The following is a 24,210-nucleotide window of genomic DNA, read 5'->3' as shown; positions in this document are numbered from 1 at the left end:
AAGATCTGCTTTAGAAGAACTTTATGGGTATATGATTAGCAATGCACAGAATGTTTGAATTTTTTAAAATTATGAGACTTAACAGGACATTCCCACTGGGAGCATAAAGCTCTGAATACTGTGACTAAGTAAACAAACGGTTTTAACATTTTCTTTTACAACCTAACAAAAAGATATTCAAAACTAAGATGGCAGTGGATTTGACTATATGGCAAACCTACCTACAGTTTTCATTTCTGTAAAGAAATAACTTGTGAAATATTCCTAAAGTCAGTGCACAAAACAGGAAAACCATTATTTCTGTTACACTCCACAATTCTTGGAACTAATATTAGAGGTTCTATGACTTTAAATCTTTATGCTACAGAGAATATTATCCACTAAAACAGGAAGTAGTTTTCTAAAGGTTATTCATTCTCCAGGTCATTAAAGAATTTTATTTTTTTATTCAAAACATTTACCAATTGGAAGAGGAAACACACCTGAATCTTTTTGTTTACAAGTAGCAAAACAAAACCCAAGAAGGTAATTTTCTTATACATGCTTTCCAGGTCACTTGGAAATAAGACTATTTCCTTTGCTGGGTAAGTATTTTGTAAAAATTAAGTGCACAATGACTGTTTCTTGAAATGAATATAACCTTTCAACCAGTAACATTAGGTAACTACTGAGACAGGTAACAGGATTACAGTTTTAACAAAAACCTCTGAAAGGCAATCATCAAATTTCAATTTTCATTGGTTTCCTTCATTATCATCATTACTGTCTGCCCACAAATTCTGCAGTGGAGTCCATTTCAAATCCTTCTAAGAGTCCACTTCATGAGATAAATATGTACATACAAAATAAAGCAGATATATTATTTATAAAAAGTAAATTGTTTTATATATTATTTTTCTTCTAGGATCTTTAAAGTAACAGTGAGGCCTTGACCACATTTGCATTATAAAAAATATAAGTTGTGATACAGTAGAACTGGCTTTTTATGTATATTTCTGTGAGTTTTCACTCATGTATATATTCAGGTAACCATGACCACAATCAGAAGTGTCATCATTCAAAAAAATTCCTGTTGTCTTTCTCAACTGAGATTCCTTACCTGAACCAAACAGAAAATAATGTTTCAATTTCCTTTATTCTTCAAGTAAATGCTTACATAAAGTCACTTGTATTTATTTCCTCTCTTAAATTTGGTATATTTTCACAAACACTATATAATCTCCTCACCACTCTGTACCTGGAGGCAGGTTAATGTAATCAAAGGTTATAGCTCTGAAAAGTATGATGGTAGGATTTTAAAACTCAGATTACATAGGTTGGTTAACTCTTGGTTTGTTTCAAGTATTACTGAGCTATATTTGAAGTACATCCTCAACTATTATTGCATTATTCACAGCTGTCCAGTAATAACTCCAGCAGTAAAATATCTTGTATGAGACATGTAACCTTGATGACAAATGTTTTAGAACATCAGGAGTAAGATTAATGAAGAGCAAAGTAAATCTACAACAAGGGAAGGTACATTTATTAAAAATAAAAATAGTCGACAGTCTCTGATAACAAACAAAACCATTCAGACTCGAAATATATCCAATATACATTGTAACAATGCACATATATTAAAAAAACCGAAGAGCCATTAAGTAGTTTTGTTACAATTTTAGAAAGGAAAACAGGATTAGTGGCTTGCTCCTGCCTACACACAGCACGCAGGCCCAGCCCCACTTCCTGTGTCCTGTACAGCACAGCGGTGCACGGCGTGTGTGTTCATTCAGTGAACACACTGTTTCTGGAGAAAATCGCAGTTTCTGTAAGGATGATCCAGTACATAAATTAGTGGCTCCATTTCATAAAAAAATCTGTGTAGGCAGGAAGAGCAGGGATGACTGTTTTCAAAGTCTTCAGTTTTAACAAAAGGTACAGAATAAACTACTAAATCTAGATGCTTTCACATTATTTTGCATGAGTATCATCAGTCAAGTACTGTGTAAAACTTTTTGTAAAATCTTGTTAGCCAAACTACTGTCTTTAAATCAAAGTTTGTCACTCTTTTAGCATGGCTGATAAGTTTTTTCTGCCTTTGTCACTAATAACACTTGTCAAACCAAAGAACTTTGAAAAAGAATATGCACTGATGAGGGGAAATAGTACCGAAAATGTGCCTGGACTTCAGTCTTAAGACACACACAGTTCCTGTTGGATACTGGACTGTGAGAGTTTATTATCTTCAGTCTTTTCAGGTCCTGAGGCATGGCAAGTAGTCTTCCGCTTAAATAATCGAAGACTCAGTCGTAAGAGTTCATTGTCTACCACTGGAGCATTTGTATAAGCTTGTTTTACGGTGCCCTATTTGGAGAAAAACAAATTAAACACGTACATTATTAGTTGACAGTAGAAAAGACAGGTTAACTGCTTACAAAAATATCAGTTAGTTAAAAGAAAAATTCGTTTGTGATGAATATTAAATTAGCTGTATTGGATATTTAAAAGCAAAATTAAGAAATGTTTGCAGACTCAAGGAATCTTAGAAAAGAAAGCAATCTTTAGAGGGCGCCTAGTCTAACTTCTTGCTTAAAGCAGGAATCTTCTCAACAATCCCTGACAGGTAATCAAGTAGTTTTTACTTCATTATTTCCAATGACAAAACAATGAAAAACACTGCACATTCTATTGTTGAACAGTACTATTTCTTCCACGTTTTGAAATAAAATCTCTTCTATGGAGCTACACACTAATTCAGTCTTACTTTCAGTCTTACTTTCACATGACAATCAATTCTCTGAAAAGAAGCACGGAACATTCCATACTCCTTACTGCTCTGTTGATATGACATAAGATGTAGGCTCCAGAACTGAACAAATTCTCCAGAAGACAGCTGATCAGTGCAGTCTACTGAGAAACTAAGATGTAGATCGCTATTATTGGAACTTAAAGGGACCTTAGCAGTTTTGAAAGTTATTGTCATAAAATTTTGTTAAATGTTCTCCAACCATGTGTAGAATGAAATAAAGATTTGAATATCTCCAGCATTCTGCTATTTCTCTTCTAGATCTTTAAAGGAAGAGTGATGCGTTGACCAAATTTGCATTGTAAAAAATATTTTGTAAGTTGTGATATAGTAAAACTGGCTTTTTATGTATAGTTCTGTGAGTCTTCACTCATGTACATATTCAAGAAACCACGACCGCAATCAGAAGTGTCATCATTCAAAAAAATTCCTCTGTTGTCTTTCTCAACTGGGGTTCCTTACCTGAACCAAACAAAAAATAAGCTGAGCTTCAATTTCCTTTATTCTTCAAGGAAATGTTTACATATAATCACTTGTGTTTATTTCCTCTTCAATTTGGTATATTCTCATAAACACTATATAATCTCCTCACCACTCTGGAAAATTTTTTTCCTTGACCTTCAATTTAAATAAGTTTCTAGTATATTTCATTATCTAAAGAAACTTTGCAAATGAAAAATATTTCACAGGAATAGACTATTTAAAATTTTTTTCCAGGTGGAGGGGAAGATGGTGGAAGAGTAAGACGTGGAGATCACCTTCCTCCCCACAGATACACCAGAAATACATCTACACATGGAGCAACTCCTACAGAACACCTACTGAATGCTGGCAGAAGACCTCAGACCTCCCAAAAGGCAAGAAACTCCCCATGTACCTGGGCAGGGCAAAAGAAAAAAAGAAAAAACAGACAAAAGAACAGGCATGGGACCTGCACCAGTGGGAGGGAGCTGTGAAGGAGGAAAGGTTTCCACACACTAGGAAGGCCCTTTGTGGGCGGAGACTGTGGGAGGCGGAGGGGGGAGCTTCAGAGCTGTGGAGGAGAGCATAGAAACAGGGGAGTGGAGGGCAAAGCAGGGAGATTCCCGCACAGAGGATGGGTGCTGACCAGCACTCACCAGCCCCAGAGGCTTGTCTGCTCACCCGCCGGGGCGGGCGGGGCTGCGAGCTGAGGCTCAGGCTTTGGTTGGAGCACAGGGAGAGGACTGGGGTTGGCTGCGTGAACACAGCCTGAAGGGGTTAGTGCACCACGGCTAGCTGGGAGGGAGTCCGGGAAAAGGTATGGAGCTGCCGAAGAGGCAAGAGACTTTTTCTTCCCTCTTTGTTTCCTGGTGCGCGAGGAGAGGGGATTAAGAGTGCTGCTTAAAGGAACTCCAGTCAGGCGAGCTGCAGCTAAAAGCGCGGACCCCAGAGACGGGCGTGAGACGCTAAGGCTGCTGCTGCTGCCACCAAGATGCCTGTGTGCAAGCACAGGTCACTATCCACACCCCTCTTCCGGGGAGCCTGTGCAGCCTGCCACTGCCAGGTTCCCAGGATCCAGGGACAACTTCCCTGGGAGAACGCATGGCGCGCCTCAGGCTGGTGCAACGTCATGCCGGCCTCTGACGCCGCAGGCCCACCACGCAGTCTGTGCCCCTTCCTCCCCCCGGCCTGAGTGTGCCAGAGCCCCCGAATCAGCGGCTCCTTTAACCCCGTCCTATCTGAGCAAAGAACAGACGCCCTCCAGCAACCTACATGCAGTGGTGGGGCCAAATCCAAAGCTGAGCCCCTGGGAGCTGTGAGAACAAAGAAGAGAAAGGGAAATCTCTCCCAGCAGCCTCGGGAGCAGTGGACTAAAGCTCCACAATCAACTTGATGTACCCTGCATCTGTGGAAAACCTGAATAGACAACCAATCATCCCAAATTGAGGTGGACTTTGAGAGCAAGATTTATTATTTTTTCCCCTTTTCCTCTTTTTGTGAGTGTGTGAGTTTTGTCTGTATAGCTTTGCTTCCAACATTTGTCCTAAGGTTCTATCGGTCCCTTTTTTTCTAAATAATTATTTTTTAATTTAATAACTTTATTATATTTTATATTTCACTGTATCTTCTTTCGTTTTTCCTCCCTCCCTCCTTTCTTTCCTTCTTCCTTCCTACTTCTACTAATTCTTTCTCTCTACTTTTTCCTCCCTTTTATTCTGAGCTGTGTGGATGAAATGCTCTTGATGCTGCAGCCAGGAGTCAGTGCTGTGCCTCTGAGGTGGGAGAGCCAACTTCAGGACACTGGTCAACAAGAGACCTCCCAGCTCCACATAATATCAAACAGCAAACATCTCTCGGAGATCTCCATCCCAACACCAGCACCCAGCTTCACTCAACAACCAGCAAGCTACAGTGCTGGACAACCTATGCCAAACAACTAGCAAGACAACACAACCCCACTCACTAGCAGAGAGGCTGCCTAAAATCGTAATAAGGACACAGACACCCCAAAACACACCACCAGACGTGGACCTGCCCACCAGAAAGACAAGATCCAGCCTCATCCACCAGAACACAGCCCTCCACCAGGAAGCCTACACAACCCACTGAACCAACCTAAGCCACTGGGGACAGACATCAAAAACAATGGCAACTATGAACCTGCAGCCTGCGAAAAGGAGACCCCAAACAAACACAGTAAGATAACCAAAACGAGAAGACAGAAAAACACACAGCAGACGAAGGAGCTAGATAAAAACGCACCAGACCTAACAAATGAAGAGGAAATAGGCAGTCTACCTGAAAAAGAATTCAGAATAATGATAGTAAAGATGATCCACAATCTTGGAAATAGAATAGACAAAATGCAAGAAACATTTAACAAGGACCTAGAAGAACTAAAGCTGAAACAAACAATGATGAACAACACAATAAATGAAAAATACTCTAGATGGGATCAATAGAATAACTGAGGCAGAAGAACAGATAAGTTACCTGGAAGATAAAATAGTGGAAATAACTACTGCAGAGCAGAATAAAGAAAAAAGAATGAAAAGAACTGAGGACAGTCTCAGAGACCTCTGGGACAACATTAAATGCACCAACATTCAAATTATAGGGGTTCCAGAAGGAGAAAAAGAAAGGGACTGAGAAAATATTTGAAGAGATTATAGTTGAAAACTTCCCTAATATGGGAAAGGAAATAGTTAATCAAGTCCAGGAAGCACAGAGAGTCCCATACAGGATAAATCCAAGGAGAAATACGCCAAGACACATATTAATCAAACTGTCAAAAATTAAAAACAAAACATATTAAAAGGAGCAAGGGAAAAACAACAAATAACACACAAGGGAATCGTTCTTTCAGCAGAAACTCTGCAAGCCAGAAGGGATAGGCAGGACATATTTAAAGTGATGAAGGAGAAAAACCTGCAACCAAGATTACTCTACCCAGCAAGGATCTCATTCAGATTTGATGGAGAAATTAAAACCTTTACAGACAAGCAAAAGCTGAGAGAGTTCAGCACCACCAAACCAGCTTTACAACAAATGCTAAAGGAACTTCTCTAGGCAAGAAACACAAGAGAAGGAAAAGACCTATAATAACCCAAAACAAACAATTTAGAAAATGGGAATAGGAACATACATATCAACAATTACCTTAAATATAAATGGACTAAATGCTCCCACCAAAAGACACAGATTGGATACAAAAACAAGACCCATATATATGCTGTCTACAAGAGACCCACTTCAGGCCTAGAGACACATACAGACTGAAAGCAAGGGGATGGACAAAGATATTCCATGCAAGTGGAAATGAAAAGAAAGCTGGAGTAGCAATTCTCATATCAGACAAAATATACTTTATAATAAAAACTATTAGAAGAGACAAAGAAGGTCACTACATAATGATCAAGGGATCAATCCAAGAAGAAGATATAACAATTGTAAATATTTATGCACCCAACATAGGAGCACCTCAATACATAAGGCACATACTAACAACCATAAAAGGGGAAATCGACAGTAACACATTCATAGTAGGCGACTTTAACACCCCACTTTCACCAATGGACAGATCATCCAAAATGAATAAGGAAACACAAGCTTTAAATAATACATTAAACAAGATGGACTTAAGTGATATTTATAGGACACTCCATCCAAAAACAACAGAAAACACATTTTTCTCAAGTGCTCATGGAACATTCTCCAGGACAGATCATATCTTGGGTCACAAATCAAGCCTTGGTAAATTTAAGAAAATTGAAATTGTATCTTTTCCGACCACAACGCCATGAGACTAGATATCAATTGCAGGAAAAGATCTGTAAAAAATACAAACACATGGAGGCTAAACAATACACTACTTAATAATGAAGTGATCACTGAAGAAATCAAAGAGGAAATAAAAAAATACCTAGAAACAAATGACAATGGAGACACAACGACCCAAAACCTATGGGATGCAGCAAAAGCAGTTCTAAGGGGGAAGTTTATAGCAATACAAGCCCACCTTAAGAAGCAGGAAACATCTCGAATAAACAACCTAACCTTGCACCTCAAGCAATTAGAGAAAGAAGAACAAAAAAACCCCAAAGTTAGCAGAAGGAAAGAAATCATAAAAATCACATCAGAAATAAATGAAAAAGAAATGAAGGAAATAGCAAAGATCAATAAAACTAAAAGCTGGTTCTTTGAGGAGATAAACAAAATTGAGAAACCATTAGCCAGACTCATCAAGAAAAAAAGGGAGAAGACTCAATAGAATTAGAAATGAAAAAGGAGAAGTAACAACTGACACTGCAGAAATACAAAAGATCATGAGAGATTACTACAAGCAACTCTATGCCAATAAAATGGACACCCTGGAAGAAATGGACAAATTCTTAGAAATGCACAACCTGCCAAGATTGAATCAGGAAGAAATAGAAAATATGAACAGACCAATCACAAGCACTGAAATGGAGACTGTGATTAAAAATCTTCCAACAAACAAAAGCCCAGGACCAGATGGCTTCACAGGCGAATTCTATCAAACATTTAGAGAAGAGCTAACACCTATCCTTCTCAAACTCTTCCAAAATATAGCAGAGGGAAGAACACTCCCAAACTCATTCTACAAGGCCACCATCACCCTGATACCGAAACCAGACAAGGATGTCACAAAGAAAGAAAAATACAGGCCAATATCACTGATGAACATAGATGCAAAAATCCTCAACAAAATACTAGCAAACAGAATCCAACAGCACATTAAAAGGGTCACACACCATGATCAAGTGGGGTTTATTACAGGAATGCAAGGATTCTTCAATATACGCGAATCTATCAATGTGATAAACTGTAGTAACAAACTGAAGGAGAAAAACCATATGATCATCTCAATAGATGCAGAGAAAGCTTTTGACAAAATTCAACACCCATTTATGATAAAAACCCTGCAGAAAGTAGGCATAGACGGAACTTTCTTCAACATAATAAAGGCCATATATGACAAACCCACAGCCAACATCGTTCTCAATGGTGAAAAACTGAAAGCATTTCCACTAAGATCAGGAACAAGACAAGGTTGCCCACTCTCACCACTCTTATTCAACATAGTTTTGGAAGTTTTAGCCACAGCAATCAGAGAAGAAAAAGGAATCCAAATCGGAAAAGAAGAAGTAAAGCTGTCACTGTCTGCAGATGACATGATACTATACATAGAGAATCCTAAAGATGCCACCAGAAAACTACTAGAGCTAATCAATGAATTTGGTAAAGTTGCAGGATACAAAATTAATGCACAGAAATCTCTTGCATTCCTGTACACTAATGAAAAATCTGAAAGTGAAATCAACAGAACACTCCCATTTACCACTGCAACAAAAAGAATAAAATATCTAGGAATAAACCTACCTAAGGAGACAAAAGACCTGTATGCAGAAAATTATAAGACACTGATGAAAGAAATTAAAGATGATACAAATAGATGGAGAGATATACCATGTTCTTGGATGGGAAGAATCAACATTGTGAAAATGATTCTACTACCCAAAGCAATCTACAGATTCAATGCAATCCCTATCAAACTACCACTGGCAATTTTCACAGAACTAGAACAAAAAATTTCACAATTTGTATGGAAACACAAAAGACCCCGAATAGCCAAAGCAATCTTGAGAACGAAAAACACAGCTGGAGGAATCAGGCTCCCCGACTTCAGACTATACCACAAAGCTACAGTAATGAAGACAGTATGGTACTGGCACAAAAACAGAAAGACAGATCAATGGAACAGGATAGAAAGCCCAGAGATAAACCCACACACATATGGTCACCTTATCTTTGATAAAGGAGGCGGGAAGGTACAGTGGAGAAAGAACAGCCTCTTTAATAAGTGGTGCTGGGAAAACTGGACAGGTACATGTAAAAGTATGAGATTAGATCACTCCCTAACACCATACACAAAAATAAGCTCAAAATGGATTAAAGACCTAAATGTAAGGCCAGATACTGTCAAACTCTTAGAGGAAAACATAGGCAGAACACTCTGACATAAATCACAGCAAGATCCTTTTTGACCCACCTCCTAGAGAAATGGAAATAAAAACAAAAAGAAACAAATGGGACCTAATGAAACTTCAAAGCTTTTGCACAGCAAAGGAAACCATAAACAAGACCAAAAGACAACTCTCAGAATGGGAGAAAATATTTGCAAATGAAGCAACTGACAAGGGATTAATTTCCAAAATTTACAAGCAGCTCATGCAGCTCAATAATAAAAAAAACAAACAACCCAATCCAAAAATGGGCAGAAGACCTAAATAGACATTTCTCCAAAGAAGCTGTACAGACTGCCAACAAACACATGAAAGAATGCTCAACATCATTAATCATTAGAGAAATGCAAATCAAAACTACAATGAGATATCATCTCACACCAGTCAGAATGGCCATCATCAAAAAATCTAGAAACAATAAATGCTGGAGAGGGTGTGGAGAAAAGGGAACCCTCTTGCACTGTTGGTGGGAATGTGAATTGGTTCAGCCACTATGGAGAACAGTATGGAGGTTCCTTAAAAAACTACAAATAGAAATACCATATGACCCAGCAATCCCACTACTGGGCATATACCCTGAGAAAACCAAAATTCAGAAAGAGTCATGTACCAAAATGTTCATTGCAGTTCTATTGACAATAGCCTGGAGATGGAAACAACCTAAGTGCCCATCATCAGATGAATGGATAAAGAAGATGTGGCACATATATACAATGGAATATTACTCAGCCATAAAAAGAAACGAAATTGAGCTATTTGTAATGAGGTGGATAGACCTAGAGTCTGTCATACAGAGTGAAGTAAGTCAGAAAGAGAAAGACAAATACCGTATGCTAACACATATATATGGAATTTAAGAAAAAAAATGTCATGAAGGACCTAAGAGTAAGACAGGAATAAAGACACAGACCTACTGGAGAATGGACTTGAGGATATGTGGAGGGTGAAGGGTGAGCTGTGACAAAGCGAGAGAGAGGCATGGACATATATACACTACCAAACGTAAAACAGATAGCTAGTGGGAAGCAGCCGCATAGCACAGGGAGATCAGCTCGGTGCTTTGTGACCGCCTGGAGGGGTGGGATAGGGAGGGTGGGAGGGAGAGAGACGCAAGAGGGAAGAGATATGGGAACATATGTATATGTACAACTGATACACTTTGTTATAAAGAGAAACCCACCATTGTAAAGCAATTATACCCCAATAGAGATGTTAAAAAAACAATTTTTTTCCAGTACCAATAACAATGTTATTCAAAACAAATGTTATTCAAAACTATTAAAGTAAAATAAAAAGTACTATAAATTCTAATAAAATTCTTTCTTTTACATGTGTAAAAGACTGGGAAACCAAACTCATAAAAGCAGATCATGAGACCTTAATTTCACCTTAAAGCAATCAAATGAAGAATATGTCATCCATACTACTCAACAGACATGTTCCAACTTTTCTAAGGAAACAACAGTACCTTCTCATTTTTAACAAGCTGCTTCCGGATTGCAGAATCCCGCCTGAAGCATAATGCTTTACAGCATGGTCCAAGATTACTAAGAAGACTTGCTCTTTCCTCTTTTCGTAGTAATGCAGCCATGTTGAGAGCCCCCAATTCATGTTCAAAAAGATTGTCTGCGTCTTTCAATAAAAAATAAACACATTAAGGTTTCTGAAAATAGAAGTGTTATCAACTGCTTAGATGAATATTCCACAAAGTCTAGCTATACTAAGTTTATCTATACTTTATCAAAGTTACCAACAGTGGTGAAAACTATTTCATATTAAAGGCAATATGTTCTCTGTGAGAGAACTCCAGTATGTAGTTTTGGTGCTAGGCTCAAACAAAAATAAATACTCTGATAGCCACTTTAAGATATAAGAAAAGCAGAATTGGGAGACAGAATTTAGACACGGATTACTATGGGAAAAAAGTTCAAGTTAAGAATTAGTAAAATCAAATTCAATATATTGTGTACCATCAACTACTAAAAGTTCTAGATTCAGGACTTTATTATGGTAAGATTCAAATGTAGTAATGTGACTACATTCTGTGAACCCTAAAAAACTTAGGAAAGTGATTAGCTGTTTGTTAGATAATCTGCAAATTTTATCCAATATTTGGTCACAGTAAAAACCTGGGACAATGTATCAAAATCACTTAGTTTTAAGTCATAACATGCAAAGTAGGGAGAAAACACTTAATAAAAATAGAGATTGAGTTAAAATAGACAAGAAATCAAAATTTACAGAATAGGGTCAATCATTAATCTAAATAAATAACAAAGAGTAGTAACTTCAAAGTTAACATTCCAGGAGTTGGCCAAGAGTATGAATGGTATCAGGTAGTGTTTCTATAGCAACGTGATCAAACCGGTTATTGCTAGAGCCACAAAGGGAAATAGTAAGTAACACCTAGGTAAAAACAAAACAGGCATTTGAGAATTAAGGAAATTGCATTACATATTTCATTTCCTGAACTGCAGAGTATAAACAGATTAGATAATTAACAAGAAACCTGTCTCATGTAATATACCTAGTTGATAAGTTATACACTTAGTGAATAGGTTTATAACAAAAGCAAAAATAAATGTAAATAAAAACTCAGAAATAGTTCACAAACTTTGATGTCTATCAGAATCATCTGAGCAGTTTTAAAAAAAATACAGTGCCGGGGCTCTACCACCAGACCTACAGACTCTCCACAGTTGGAACTAGGATACCTTAGTGGGTATCCCGTTAGGGGAAAAGGCAGTTCCTCAGGTAATTCAGCCATACCAATGTTTGAGCCAACCAATGACACAGTCATATAATGCAGACTATTAAAAAAAAAAAAGCACCAAACATTCACCACCATTCTACTATAGATACAAATAAAGAAACCTCCATTGAGTCCATGCACTTCCTTGAAAATTGCTCATTAGGACAAATTACTTTTTATTTACATCTTTTCTGCTTTCACAACAGTAGACTATAAAACACACCTGCAAACCTCCCTAGAACGTATAGCATGGCTAAACTTAATCTCTTCCTGGTTTTGAACTGACCAGCACCAAATAACTCGAGACAGATTAAACACGTATATAAGTACAAGTAAAGCAAAGGAACTAAAATAACTGGGAAAGTTTAGCTTCAAAGAACTTAATCATACTATAATCAGAAAACCTGGACAAAAGCAATTTAAATTTCAGTACATATTCAAGTTTTCTGTTTTAAGCCTTAGAATTTAAAAATTACATAGGGAGTGGAGATATACTTTCTTCAGCACTGGGGCACAGAAACAGACAGAATAGATTAGAAAAAAATCAGTTATTTCACAAATATTTATTGAATACCTACTATGTGTCAGGTACTTTTCAAGGCAATGGCATAATTAGTAAGAATAGATCACTAGACAATACAGCAGTAAACAAAACAGTCCTATTCCTTAGGGAACTTATATTCAGTATCATATATTAGTTCTCTAACAAAGCTATCATACCACCAAAAAATAGGACTACTTGGTAAGGACAATCAAATCCTTCTTTACAGTGTACGTTTTCATTGTTTAAAGTAAGTGATCATTAGTCAGGGACAAACTATAGCCTGATTTTGCTAACTACGCAATAGATTTTAACTTTAAATGCCATTAGCAAGAGACACAGGAGCAAAGAGCTGTAGATGTGGATAAGAACTTAGGGATTTCATTACATCATTTTATGTCCACAAGAGTTACTTAAGATCACAGAACCAATCAAAGTAGAAAGAGTGGGGCAAGAACTCAAGACACTGGTCATCTGTCAGGTTAACACATATTCACCATTATAGTTTGTTTCTTACACATACGTTCTATGTATACTAAGCCGTATTAAAATCAAGAGTCTTACTGCTTATGCTAACAGATGAAGAAAGAACATGAATCATGAAACACATAAAACAATTTTTTTTCAATTTAGTAAAAGCTCAATTCTTTTTCCTAAACTTTTTTACTCTAATGAATGTGACATAACATTAAATAATCTTAGTGCTTTCACCTTTTACCTCCTTTCCTCCTGTTTTACACTCCTCCTCCCCATTAATAAAGTCTTAATAAGCTGCCAAAACATAATAAGCTAGGTACCAGAGAAACAGAAAACAAAGGACCCTATAAACTAAAAGTGTTCTGGAATAATGAAAAGCTGTAGCAGTAAGGTCTAAAATCAATGCGATAAAATGTTTTAAACTAAATAGCAGCAGCTCATATTTACTGAGCATCACTGTATGTGAGAAACTATTCTAAGTGTTTTACTTGTAACAACTCATTTGTTCCTCCTAACAATCATATGGAACAATTGATTGGTGGTGTAATTATTCCCAGCTTGTAGATGATAACAGTAACACATAAATTAAATAACAGCTAGTAAGTGGTGTGCCTGTTGGAATCCAGGCCATCTGGCCCAGAGACTAAGCTCTTAACCACTTTGTTAAAGGCTCAACCTAAACATCTGCATTTGAGTAGAATTCCCCATTTCCCGGGGGAAAGGGTTGCCAAGATAACCAATTTGCTTAGATATGAACAATATCTAGTTCACTTCCTTTAGCCCTGGGTAAACCACTGAGCACTTTGACATTAGAACTTACCTGTTAAAAAGTAACTTTGATACAGTAAGATCATTGTGCTATGTTTACAACTTTTCTGTAGGCTTAAATTTTTCTCAAAATAAATTAAAACAAACTTTGACCATGAGGATTAAATACTGAAAATAAGTGAGTCCTCAAAAACAAAAAAGTTCTTATACTGTAACTGCTACATGAGAACAGAATCCTTTTCAAAGGCACCTTAATGTTTATATTAAACATTATGTAGTCAAAGTGGGACGGAATTACCTTTGGGTTTTTCTAAAAGTCTCTGACATGTTTCTTTGACTTTAGTAAAGAGTTCAGAACCAGCCAACTTTTTAGAGATCCCAATTCTCAGCATAATGGCTCCAGGCGTGAATTTTAAGAGTGCAGCCCCAGGCTCTCGTGGTTCTTTTGGATGCTTTGGCATAAGACCAGACCAGTCCACATCTATCACATCTAATGGATCTACAAAAAGTTAAAGAACAGAATTTTATTACGCCAAGAAATACATTCTCGTTATGTATAGAGAAATAGAGATTCCAAGCCACAGAAAGCATTAAATAACAAGTAATATAAATCAAAAAAGGCACATTCTTAAAACAAAAGATTTTCTATAAAAGCTAAAATTTAGAATCTTAAGGACCTTTACAAATAACTTTCTCACCAAAGGAAAAGAGGCGAAGAGGTCACAGGCGAGTGCCTCCGCCCCCCCCCATTTCATTTATATGTGGAATCTAAAATGAAAAGAATCAAACAAAAAGAAAACCAAACTCATAGATACAGAGATTGGTGGCTTCCAGAGGGGAAGGAATGTGAAGTTTAGACAAAATGTGTCAAGGGTATCAAGCGGTACAAACTTGCAATTATAAATAAATCATGGGGATGTAATGTATAGCATGGTAACTATAGTCAATAATATTGTATTTCAACATTAAAAGTTGCTAGAAAGTATATCTGAAAAGTTCTCATCACAAGAAAAAAAACTTTGTAACTTTGCATGGCGACAGATGGTAACTAGACTTAATGTGGTGATCATGTTGCAATGTATACAAATGTCAAATCATTACGTTGTGTACCTGAAACTAATGTATGTCAATTATACTTCAATAAAAAACCCCAAAACCAAAAAAAAAAGGCGAGCAAACAAACACCTAAGCAAACCCATTCCTACAAATAATGCATTTAAATTGCTTGAGAGATTCTCAATGAAAGAACTCCATCATTTCACTATATTAGGTCTGACATTTTGAAGCTTGGTACCAGAGTCATTTCAAGGGTTAAGTAAGTAAATCCAGGAGTGTATTTAGTTTGCATGTGTGCATGCATGCATGTACAGACACAGTTTACCTTTTAAAAACAAATGATTCATTATGAAATAAATTTAAGATTCAGGCAGTGGCTAAGATTAAAATTGAGAATAATCTATCCACTGATAAGTCAGAGTTTAGGAAATTAACAAAATAATGTTCTATTCAGAAATACCTAATAGCTGATAATAATAAAAATAACACTCATATATATACTATACATTAGAAAAAACTGTAAAATGTAAGAGCAAATTAAGTCAAAATAAGAATTTAATATTCTGTATACCCAAACAAAGCAAAGACCCTATGATTAAAAAAAAATTGTTAGTAACAATTAGACTAATTGGGATGATTCAACAAGAACACTGAAGGTAGCTGCTTCATGGTACAGTCACTGGAGGAAGTTCTGGCAATGAATAAAGTACTACAAATGGAAATGATTACTGAATTTAGAAAATTGAGAGAGAGAAGTATGTAAACAGTGTTCAAATATAACCTCGACCTTTGGAAATTTCTGAACGGTCATTTCAAAAGTTGGTTTGCGGCAGCACAGTTGTGAAGCTCTGTACCATACACCTACCATCTAGAACACTGCTAGACAATCACTGCTTGATAGGAAATCTTACAATTGTGCTATTTTAAATAATGCCCTTTCCAATTTATAGGCAATGTCTACTTAAAAATGAGCAGAGCACATTAACTATAATTTTCATTTTATTGGCCCTTCTATGTTAATTAAAACATTTAATCAAAATGGGAAAATTCTAACTGCATCTTATCAATTCTTACAGCATGAAAGGGAACAAAGAATATCACAATACCATAATTAAATATTTCTTACATTCAACCACCTCTGCAAATGATTACCTGGCATCTTCTCCTCATCCTGTTGGTCCTCCCTCTTTTCAGCATCACCTGCCAGAATTTCATCTAGTTCATCATCACTAATTGGCTCATATCCTTCTCCAGCACCAGATCCTAACGAATGCACATCATCTAACTTGGATTCGTCATCTCCTGCTAAACAGAAAAATTAATTTCATGCCGAAGAGAGTGTTAAGGGAAAGGGCTATCTAAGTGAAAACAAAGAGGAGAGGCTGTGTACACTAAGAAAAGTTGAAAAGCATTTTTTATTTGAAAACTATAATTATTCATAACACTTGATACCTCCAAAAGAAAACTTAAAAATTAAATTTAGTTTTAATGCCAAGAACACAATATGGACAGCAATATCAAAATAAGTTATAAGATTACAATTAAAATATGAGAAAATCTACCACTAACATGTTAATGTTGATATTACATTGTTAATTTTTTATAATAAAACTTTAAGTCCAGAGAAATCTAATTTCAAAAGGATGCATTAATTTCTTTATCAAAATAAATTCATTAATTTTAAAGAACTTGCAAACTAATTAGTAAAATTTATTTGAAACTTTAACCACTAGCGTGCCTTCCATTTCTTTCTTTACCAACTTTTCTCAACTACCTAGGCTAAAGCTTTGTCTCCTGGTGACTTAGTTGTGAACTTGAATTATCATAAAACTATACAGCACCCTTAATACTTCTAATCAGGTGTTATCCATACACTTTACTGAGTTTACAACACTAGTTCTCAAAATGCAACAGCATGCTTTATAAAACTTACAGCAAATAAAATATAATAAACTATGAGATGTTTCTAGTCATTCTAATAATTTTCTACTCTATTAAATTCTGTAGTAATCTCCTCATACCCCCACCATTCACTTCTAAAGTAAACAATTTTAATAACTTCATTACACAGATAGACATCTAAACATAAATGCAAATAATAGGATTTTTAACTTTTCAAGCTTTATCAAACTCATTGTCCTACTTTAACGGGATAAAATTTTGCATTTCACAATAGGTAATTCACCTCTAAATTTCTATGCTATGTTATCTGTGATCACAACCAATGAATGGTATATTTTAGGGATGAAGGGCACGAACTCCTATCACAAGAGAGATATTACAATGATTGGTTAAAATTATGTTCAATTATACCCAAGGTTGTACCTCTAATAGTGCTATGGCTCACAAACTGATGCCATTTAAATTCAGATTTGAGATAAAAATGTGAAGACCACTGAGGCAGAAATGTTTTTGTCAAGTAGAAAAAATATGTTAACAGTTGGCGTATTGGAATATATCTAACCAAATAACCAAAAGATGTAAGGATGTTTATAGTTTTAAAAGAATGTGAATTTTATTCTGGGACTAGTGCTACAATACAGCAAATAAAAAGAATATAAAATACTACTGCTTATGTACTAAGTATCCCAGAAGTTTCTTCGGGGCTTGAAGTAGAGAGGTTATGTCAGAACAATGGTGTAGTGGAGGCAGAACTTCCAGAAGAATTTTCAGGGGGGCCATTACTATTGTTAACCTGGGCTATAATTCACCAAAGAATAAGATGCAGAACATGTATGCACAGCAGAACATATTTTCATTCATCAGCCATTTATTGTGTCCTTACTAGAGTCTTGATGATAAAGAAATGAAAAGCTATGGTGCCTAACAAAGGAGTACAGTATAGTGGTGAGAAAACTATGGAAAAATAATTATAATATGGCACAGGGATGCTATTAAAGATGTATAAACAAGGTGCTACGGCGATTTGAAAGAGTAAAGCACCTTTAGCAGAGAAGGCTTCGTAGAGGAAATAATGCATAAACTGGGACTTGCAGTTTGAGTAAGAGAAGATAAAAGGTCTATCAGGCAATGGGAAGAGCAGGTACAGAGAAGCCTAGAGAAGGAAGCTCATTCAGAGTGCAGAGGCGTAAGTCAGCTTGTATAGCACTATCAGGGGTGAAGGATTGGAGAGTGGATGTCCATAGCTGAGGCTGGCTCTGAGTGGGCAAAAGGGTGGATGTGGCCTTCTCAGGGTCCCTCATTCTAGGAGCGGGAAGTCATTTTAATAAGGTACCTGAGCATGCCCAGATTTTACTATCTGTGGAGGGCTCTGGAACCCATTCCTGCAGATACTGAGGGACTGAGGGACGACTGTAATCATTTATTTCATTTAGGCTTATTTGAACCAAGTCTACCTTGATAGTACTAATGAGTGGAACACATTTTTTAAGTATTATAAGGCTTTTCCTTATAAACTCTATTTTCCCTATAACAATGGAGTCAATATGTGTATCAGATGACCTTTCAAAAGGAAATATTTGTTTGCTATGAAATCTGAAAAGGAATGGAGCATTGAAACCGACAAAAAGGCGTGACACTCACCTTCCATACTCTCTGTTCTCTCAGCTTTATTTGTATCTTCAAATCCCTGCAGAGATCCTAGATCTTTATCCATTCTTTCTTTTTCCAAAGCTAAAGAGTCCCGGGAAGTGCCTTCTAGGTCTCTCTCATGTTCACTCTCCAGTTTTGCTTCACTGCGTTTTACAGACTCTATTTGAGGACTCTCAAAAGTTCTGTCTCTGTCCCTGTCCCTTTCCATAGAATCAGAGATTAATCTCTCCCTTTCCCTGTCCAAGTCTCTCCTTTTGTCTCGTTCTCTCTCCCGTTCCCGCAGTCGATCTCGGTCCCTGTTCCGGGGCCAATCTTTATCGGCATCTCGCTCCCATTCTCTCTGCCGTGTATCTCTCCTCTCTCTCTCCCGTTCTCTCTCATGCTCGTAACGATCACGCTCTTGAAGCCTATCTCTGCTATCAAACGACCCTGATCTTGAATGGACCTGTCGATCTGACTCAGGAGAACTTCTTCTTGAACTATGGCTTCTTGAATCCTGGCGATCTAAAATAAATACACCATATACAAAGAGTTAACACGTGATAAAATGGAAATAAAAGGCTTCATTTTAAGGCCCTTCAAAACTGACAATTTATCTATTTCTATATTTATTTTAAATTATCCAAAGGACCCATCTTAATGAAAAATTCCATCTCTCCAAGTGTTAATTAAAATATGTAAAAAGCATGTTTCCTTGTTTATTTCCACTATAACCACAAAATATCTTCAAAGAAATAAATACATAAAGTGTTTAAGCAGTAAAAGAAATGATCATTATCTGACCTCTTCCTATCCCCCTACCTTATTTTCTGTGGTCAAAAGAGAAAGTATTGGTTGCAGGAAGAAGAGGCAGAAGGTTAAAATTTTAGGCATCAATAGAGGACTTGAATACGTAAGTATTTCCACCAAGATATACTACTAAAATCCTGATATTAAACTGACTTCATTGAATGTACCTCTACTATAATGCTGCTAGTAATGTGATAACAGGTAACATTTTGGTGGGATGGTTAAGCTTTTAGGTTCCTTGAAATTTAAGGCAGCATATAAAGTAACCAATTTAGCATTTACTTTAAAATTATGATTTGAACAAAGCATAAAACTGTACAAAATATACTAACATAGGAAACAGTGGTTAGATTATACTTCATTTTTATTACCTGAAGAAGTACTTCGACTGGGTTCTCCACGCTTTAGCTGATCAATCCTAGATTTTCTCTCTCCTGTGATTTCTAGACTTTTTGTTTTTTCTCTGTCTCTTGAGCCACTATGCAGTACTCTCTTTCGGCCACTTTGGTCATCCCCACTTCGATGTGCAGAATCATTGGACGGGGAGCGGAGACGGCCAGATGTATGACTACGATTACTCCGATTGCTGCCAAGGCTGCTACTCCTCTTTTGATCCACTGGCTTGCGATGTGGTGCATCTTCTATAGTAACATGAGGTGCCTCTACCTTTTCCACTCGTGTTCTATGGCATTTTCTATGTGAGTCTTCACTGGTAAAAGTGTTGGTGGTGTTGGCTGGGATGGAAGAGGTGGAAATGCTGGTGGTCAATGTGTTGAAGGTGGTGGCAGCGGGAGTCGTCGTCGTGGCAAGAGGAGGAGGAGGAGGAGGAAGAGAAGACGGGGAAGGAGTCCTTCCAGGAGTAGCAGCTGTGGCAGCGTGCTCTGCTTCTGTCACCTCTGCACGGTCAGGCACGTCCTCATCAGACCAGTCACTGAACGCTGTATCTTCTTTCTTCTGAGGATCCTCCATAGCGCCATCCTTATCATTGTGCATTTCAACCAATTCCTCCTTGGCTGTGATAGGGGGAGTCCGTGGGCCTCTCTTCTTCTTACTCTGCTGGACTGCTTCTTCATCAGAAATGTCAGAATCACCTTTGGACCTTTTACGCTTTTTTTCAACGGTTTTCTTCTTCTGTCCTTTTTTTGGTGAAAATACTTGACCATCTTCAGACATTGTCTCTGTGTTACCCCTGTCCATTCCAACATCATCTTCTTTCTTTTTCTTAATAGGTTTCTTTTGAATTTTTGCTTTTTTCTTATTTTCATCATGAGCTCGATCAGATGTGTCTCGATCTTCAGATGGGTGGTGTCCTATCATGTCTTGTGAACGAGTTCTTGAGCTCTCTGTGATTTCTGTCTGTTCTCTCTGCTTATCTACAGAAGAAACTTTCTCTTTGAACTCCTGCTCTTCATAGCGCCTTGAACTTTCTTTTCTTTCTGGTTTACGATCTTCCTCTTTCCACCTACCCTGCCTGTCTTCTGTAAGGTGGGATGGACTAAGAGAACGAGATTCTTGAGGTCGAACAACCTGGCTCAAGAGTCTGTGTTTTTCATCTATACAAAAAGATAGAAGTAATCACACTTTCAACATGTTAACAATATTGCATGCTACCTATAAATAATAAACCAATGTCTCCCTTTTCATTTTAAAAGTTTAAAAATAACAACTTCAGTAAAAATAAAAATATGGCTTTACTACAACTAGTAGGAAATGACAGTGCCATTATGGCAGAATGACTATTTCTAACACGTACTTTAGTCACAATGGGAGATATTCAGAGGCAGTAGAGCAAGAAAACATTTTAAATCTTAATTCATCATTTCGTATTGATGTGAAAGAATGGTCTCGTGGTTACAAATGAATATGACTATAGAAACGTGGAAAACAGATCCTGCTTACTTTTATCATCTCCACTGTTGTAGGTGTCACTGTCAGGAGAATGTTCTCGCCGGCGCTTAGGTGACTGACGAGGGCTAGGACTCCCTTCATTTCTATAGCGCTTCCTAAATTGGACAAATGTAATTTATAAAATTCCAGGGGATGAAAAAGATTTCTTTACTACATTTTTACTATTATTTTTTGCTGTAACCAGAATGTATAATTGTAGGATTATAACACTATCAGAAGCTAGTGTGAAGCAGCTGCATAGCACAGGGAGATCAGCTCGCTGCTTTGTGACCACCTAGAGGGCTGGGATAGGGAGGGTGGGAGGGAGGCGCAAGAGGGAGGGGATATGGGGATACATGTATACATACAGCTGATTCACTTTGTGGTACAGCAGAAACTAACACAACATTGTAAAGCAATTATACTCCAGTAAAGATGTTAAAAAAAAAAAAAAGAGGGCTTCCTTGGTGGCGTAGTGGTTGAGAGTCCGACTGCTGATGCAGGGCACATGGGTTAGGGCCCTGGTCCGGGAAGATCCCACATGCTGCGGAGCGGCTGGGCCCGTGAGCCATGGCCGCTGGGCCTGCGCGTCCAGAGCCTGTGCTCCGCAACGGGAGAGGCTACAGCAGTGAGAGGCCCGCGTACAGCAAAAAAAAAAAAAAAAAAAAAAAAAAAAAAAAAAGAGTGACAGAGTATGGCAAGAAAGAAACAAAAAAAATAGAATGAGAAAATGGTAGTGATGGAAATTCTATGGTAATTTTCTATTATATAAATGAATGAATAGCCAATAATCAATAAATTATGAATTTTAGGTCTCAAAAAATAGTGTATTCCTGCTTCATCCAGAACTTTAAGTGTTCCATCACAATTAGCAATCTAAGTAAAGATAACACTCAAATGAACTTATTCACAAAACGGGAGTTTGTAGAAAACAAACTTATGGTTACCAGGGGATAAGGGTGGGGTGGGATAAATTGGGAGACTGGGATTGAGATATACACACTACTATATATAAAATAGACAACTAATAAGAATCCGCTGTACAGCACAGGGAACTCTACTCAGTACTCTGTAATGACCTATATGGGTAAAGAATCTTAAAAAAAAAAAAGAGCGGATGTATGTATATGTATAACTGACTCACTTTGCTGTACACCTGAAACTAACAGAACATTGTAAATCAACTATACTCTAATAAAAATTAAAAATAAATAAAGGTAACACTGGCAAAAAATAAAGAGAACACAATTAAAACCAAAAAAAAAAAAAAACCCAATACTCTCAGAGCTATCTATATCATACAAAGGGTATTCAGCATCTAATAAAATTCTTCATTTGTTAAGACTTACAACTGTGGACTTAAAATACATGGCACCACCTCTTATTTTTTTCATGTAGATGTAGAATAACTCACTGAAATTCACCAGATTTAACTACTACGAAGTGGTAACATATAGCAGAGGAATCAATGTACCGTCTACTGAAAATTATTCATTAGTTTTACCTTTTTATGGTATAGAAATACCTTATGTTGGGAAGCCAAATGAGAAAATCTAGTATTGGCTTTGGAGTCAAAAAAGACTTGAGTTCAACTTCTAGTCATGTTACTTATTATGCAACCTTAGGTAAATTCCTTGAAGTCATTCTTAGCTTTCTCATCTGAAGATAGCTGAAAAAATGGGGGTCCATCTCATAAAATTGCAATGAGGAATAAGTTAGTTATGTCATAAAACCAGTGCCAGTCATGTTGTGGGTACACTGTAAAAATCGGTTTCTTCTCATCTCTTAGAACTATATCATCTGCTTGGTGACAAATTAATAAAATAATTCATATGTTCACTATATTTCTTGTTCTTCAGTTAAACTTTAAATGACTAGTGACATATCTCTGGATACTTAAGTTATTCTAGTGTTTTCCTATATTTTTGTTAAATTTTGACCACTTTTTTTTTTAAGCTAACAATGTTTGTAAATACTATGGCTAAAAGTTGAGAAACACTGCAGCACATGAGCACATTTTCTCCTTGACAGCTCATTCATATAGATGAGTAACCAGGTGGAAAAGGAGACCCCAGATGTAGTATGACAACTCACAGGCCCAAGCTTGTGCAATTCCTTATCAAAAGCTCCTGCCATCATTAGGCAGTCTCTGTCCCCATTCTTTGAATCTGGGCTGGCCCAGTGACTTACCACGACAGGAAGATGTGGTGAAAATGACAGTTTAAGTTTGGACATTTAGGACTCAAAAGGCCTTGCAGCTTCTGCTTTTGCCTTCTTGGTATGTTTCTACTATCATATGCAAAAGTAGAGTTTAGACTACTGGAGGATGAGAGGTCATATGGAAGAGAAAATAAGATGCCCTAAGCAACAGCCAACACCAACTGCCAGACATGTGAGTGAGGCCACGTTGGGTCATTCAGACTGAGCTGAACTGCCAGAATGACTGGAGAAGCATGAGTGATCCCAAGTGAGACCAGGAGAAGAGCCACTCTGCTGAACCGAGACAAAATTGCTAACCCACAGAATCATGACCAAACACATGGGGTTGTTTTAAACTTCTAACTTCTCATGTGGTTTGATACACAGCAAGAGATAATTGATAACATAAGAAAATATAAAACATGCAAAAAAACGAAATTTAATTTCAAGGAAGTATCTACAGAAACAAAATTAGAGTAAAATAAATACTACGGCAATTCAACACACCTTCCTCATAACCATGGTTAAAAACAAAAGTGCTGGATAAATTCAACTACTGAGATGACAATATAATTGATGAAAACATCAAGATGTTAACCTCATATAACTAGTTACTTTATAGAGCTGCTGACTCCTAAATTTCTGGGGCCCTTGTCAATGCTTGGAATGTCTAGCCACGAAAAACTAGAAGAAATTTTGGCTCCTGTAAGCTGAGATCAGAGCCATGTAAAATATAATCAAAGCACAGGATTAAATAATAATAAATAAATAGCAAAGATTTCAGAATTTTAATCTTAGAAGATAGAGAGTTAAAGAGGTCAGAGGAGAGAAGAGAAATAATAATGTACTGTGTGCCTGCATGTGTGAAAGGTATTATCAATTTTATGTTAAT

The 24,210-nt window shown here is 37.0% G+C and overlaps 1 protein-coding gene across 1 annotated transcript in view; it reads right to left on the bottom strand.

Annotated features, from left to right (window-relative positions):
* Positions 1–2,175: 2,175 nt before the first annotated feature.
* The window catches only part of ZC3H13 (zinc finger CCCH-type containing 13), a 91,930-nt gene continuing 69,895 nt past the window's right edge, over positions 2,176–24,210 (bottom strand). Inside the window, exons 14-20 of the mRNA XM_065896021.1 lie at positions 21,132–21,235; positions 19,604–20,785; positions 18,435–18,947; positions 16,044–16,196; positions 14,134–14,334; positions 10,766–10,929; positions 2,176–2,346 (exon numbers count right to left, since the gene is read on the bottom strand). Of these exons, the coding sequence (XP_065752093.1) occupies positions 2,176–2,346; positions 10,766–10,929; positions 14,134–14,334; positions 16,044–16,196; positions 18,435–18,947; positions 19,604–20,785; positions 21,132–21,235 (2,488 nt within the window). The remainder of the gene's footprint in view (positions 2,347–10,765; positions 10,930–14,133; positions 14,335–16,043; positions 16,197–18,434; positions 18,948–19,603; positions 20,786–21,131; positions 21,236–24,210) is intronic.

The sequence above is a fragment of the Phocoena phocoena genome, chromosome 18 (genome assembly GCF_963924675.1).
Source record: "Phocoena phocoena chromosome 18, mPhoPho1.1, whole genome shotgun sequence".
Lineage (NCBI taxonomy): Eukaryota > Metazoa > Chordata > Mammalia > Artiodactyla > Phocoenidae > Phocoena > Phocoena phocoena.
This window is presented reverse-complemented; position numbering and strand designations above follow the sequence as displayed.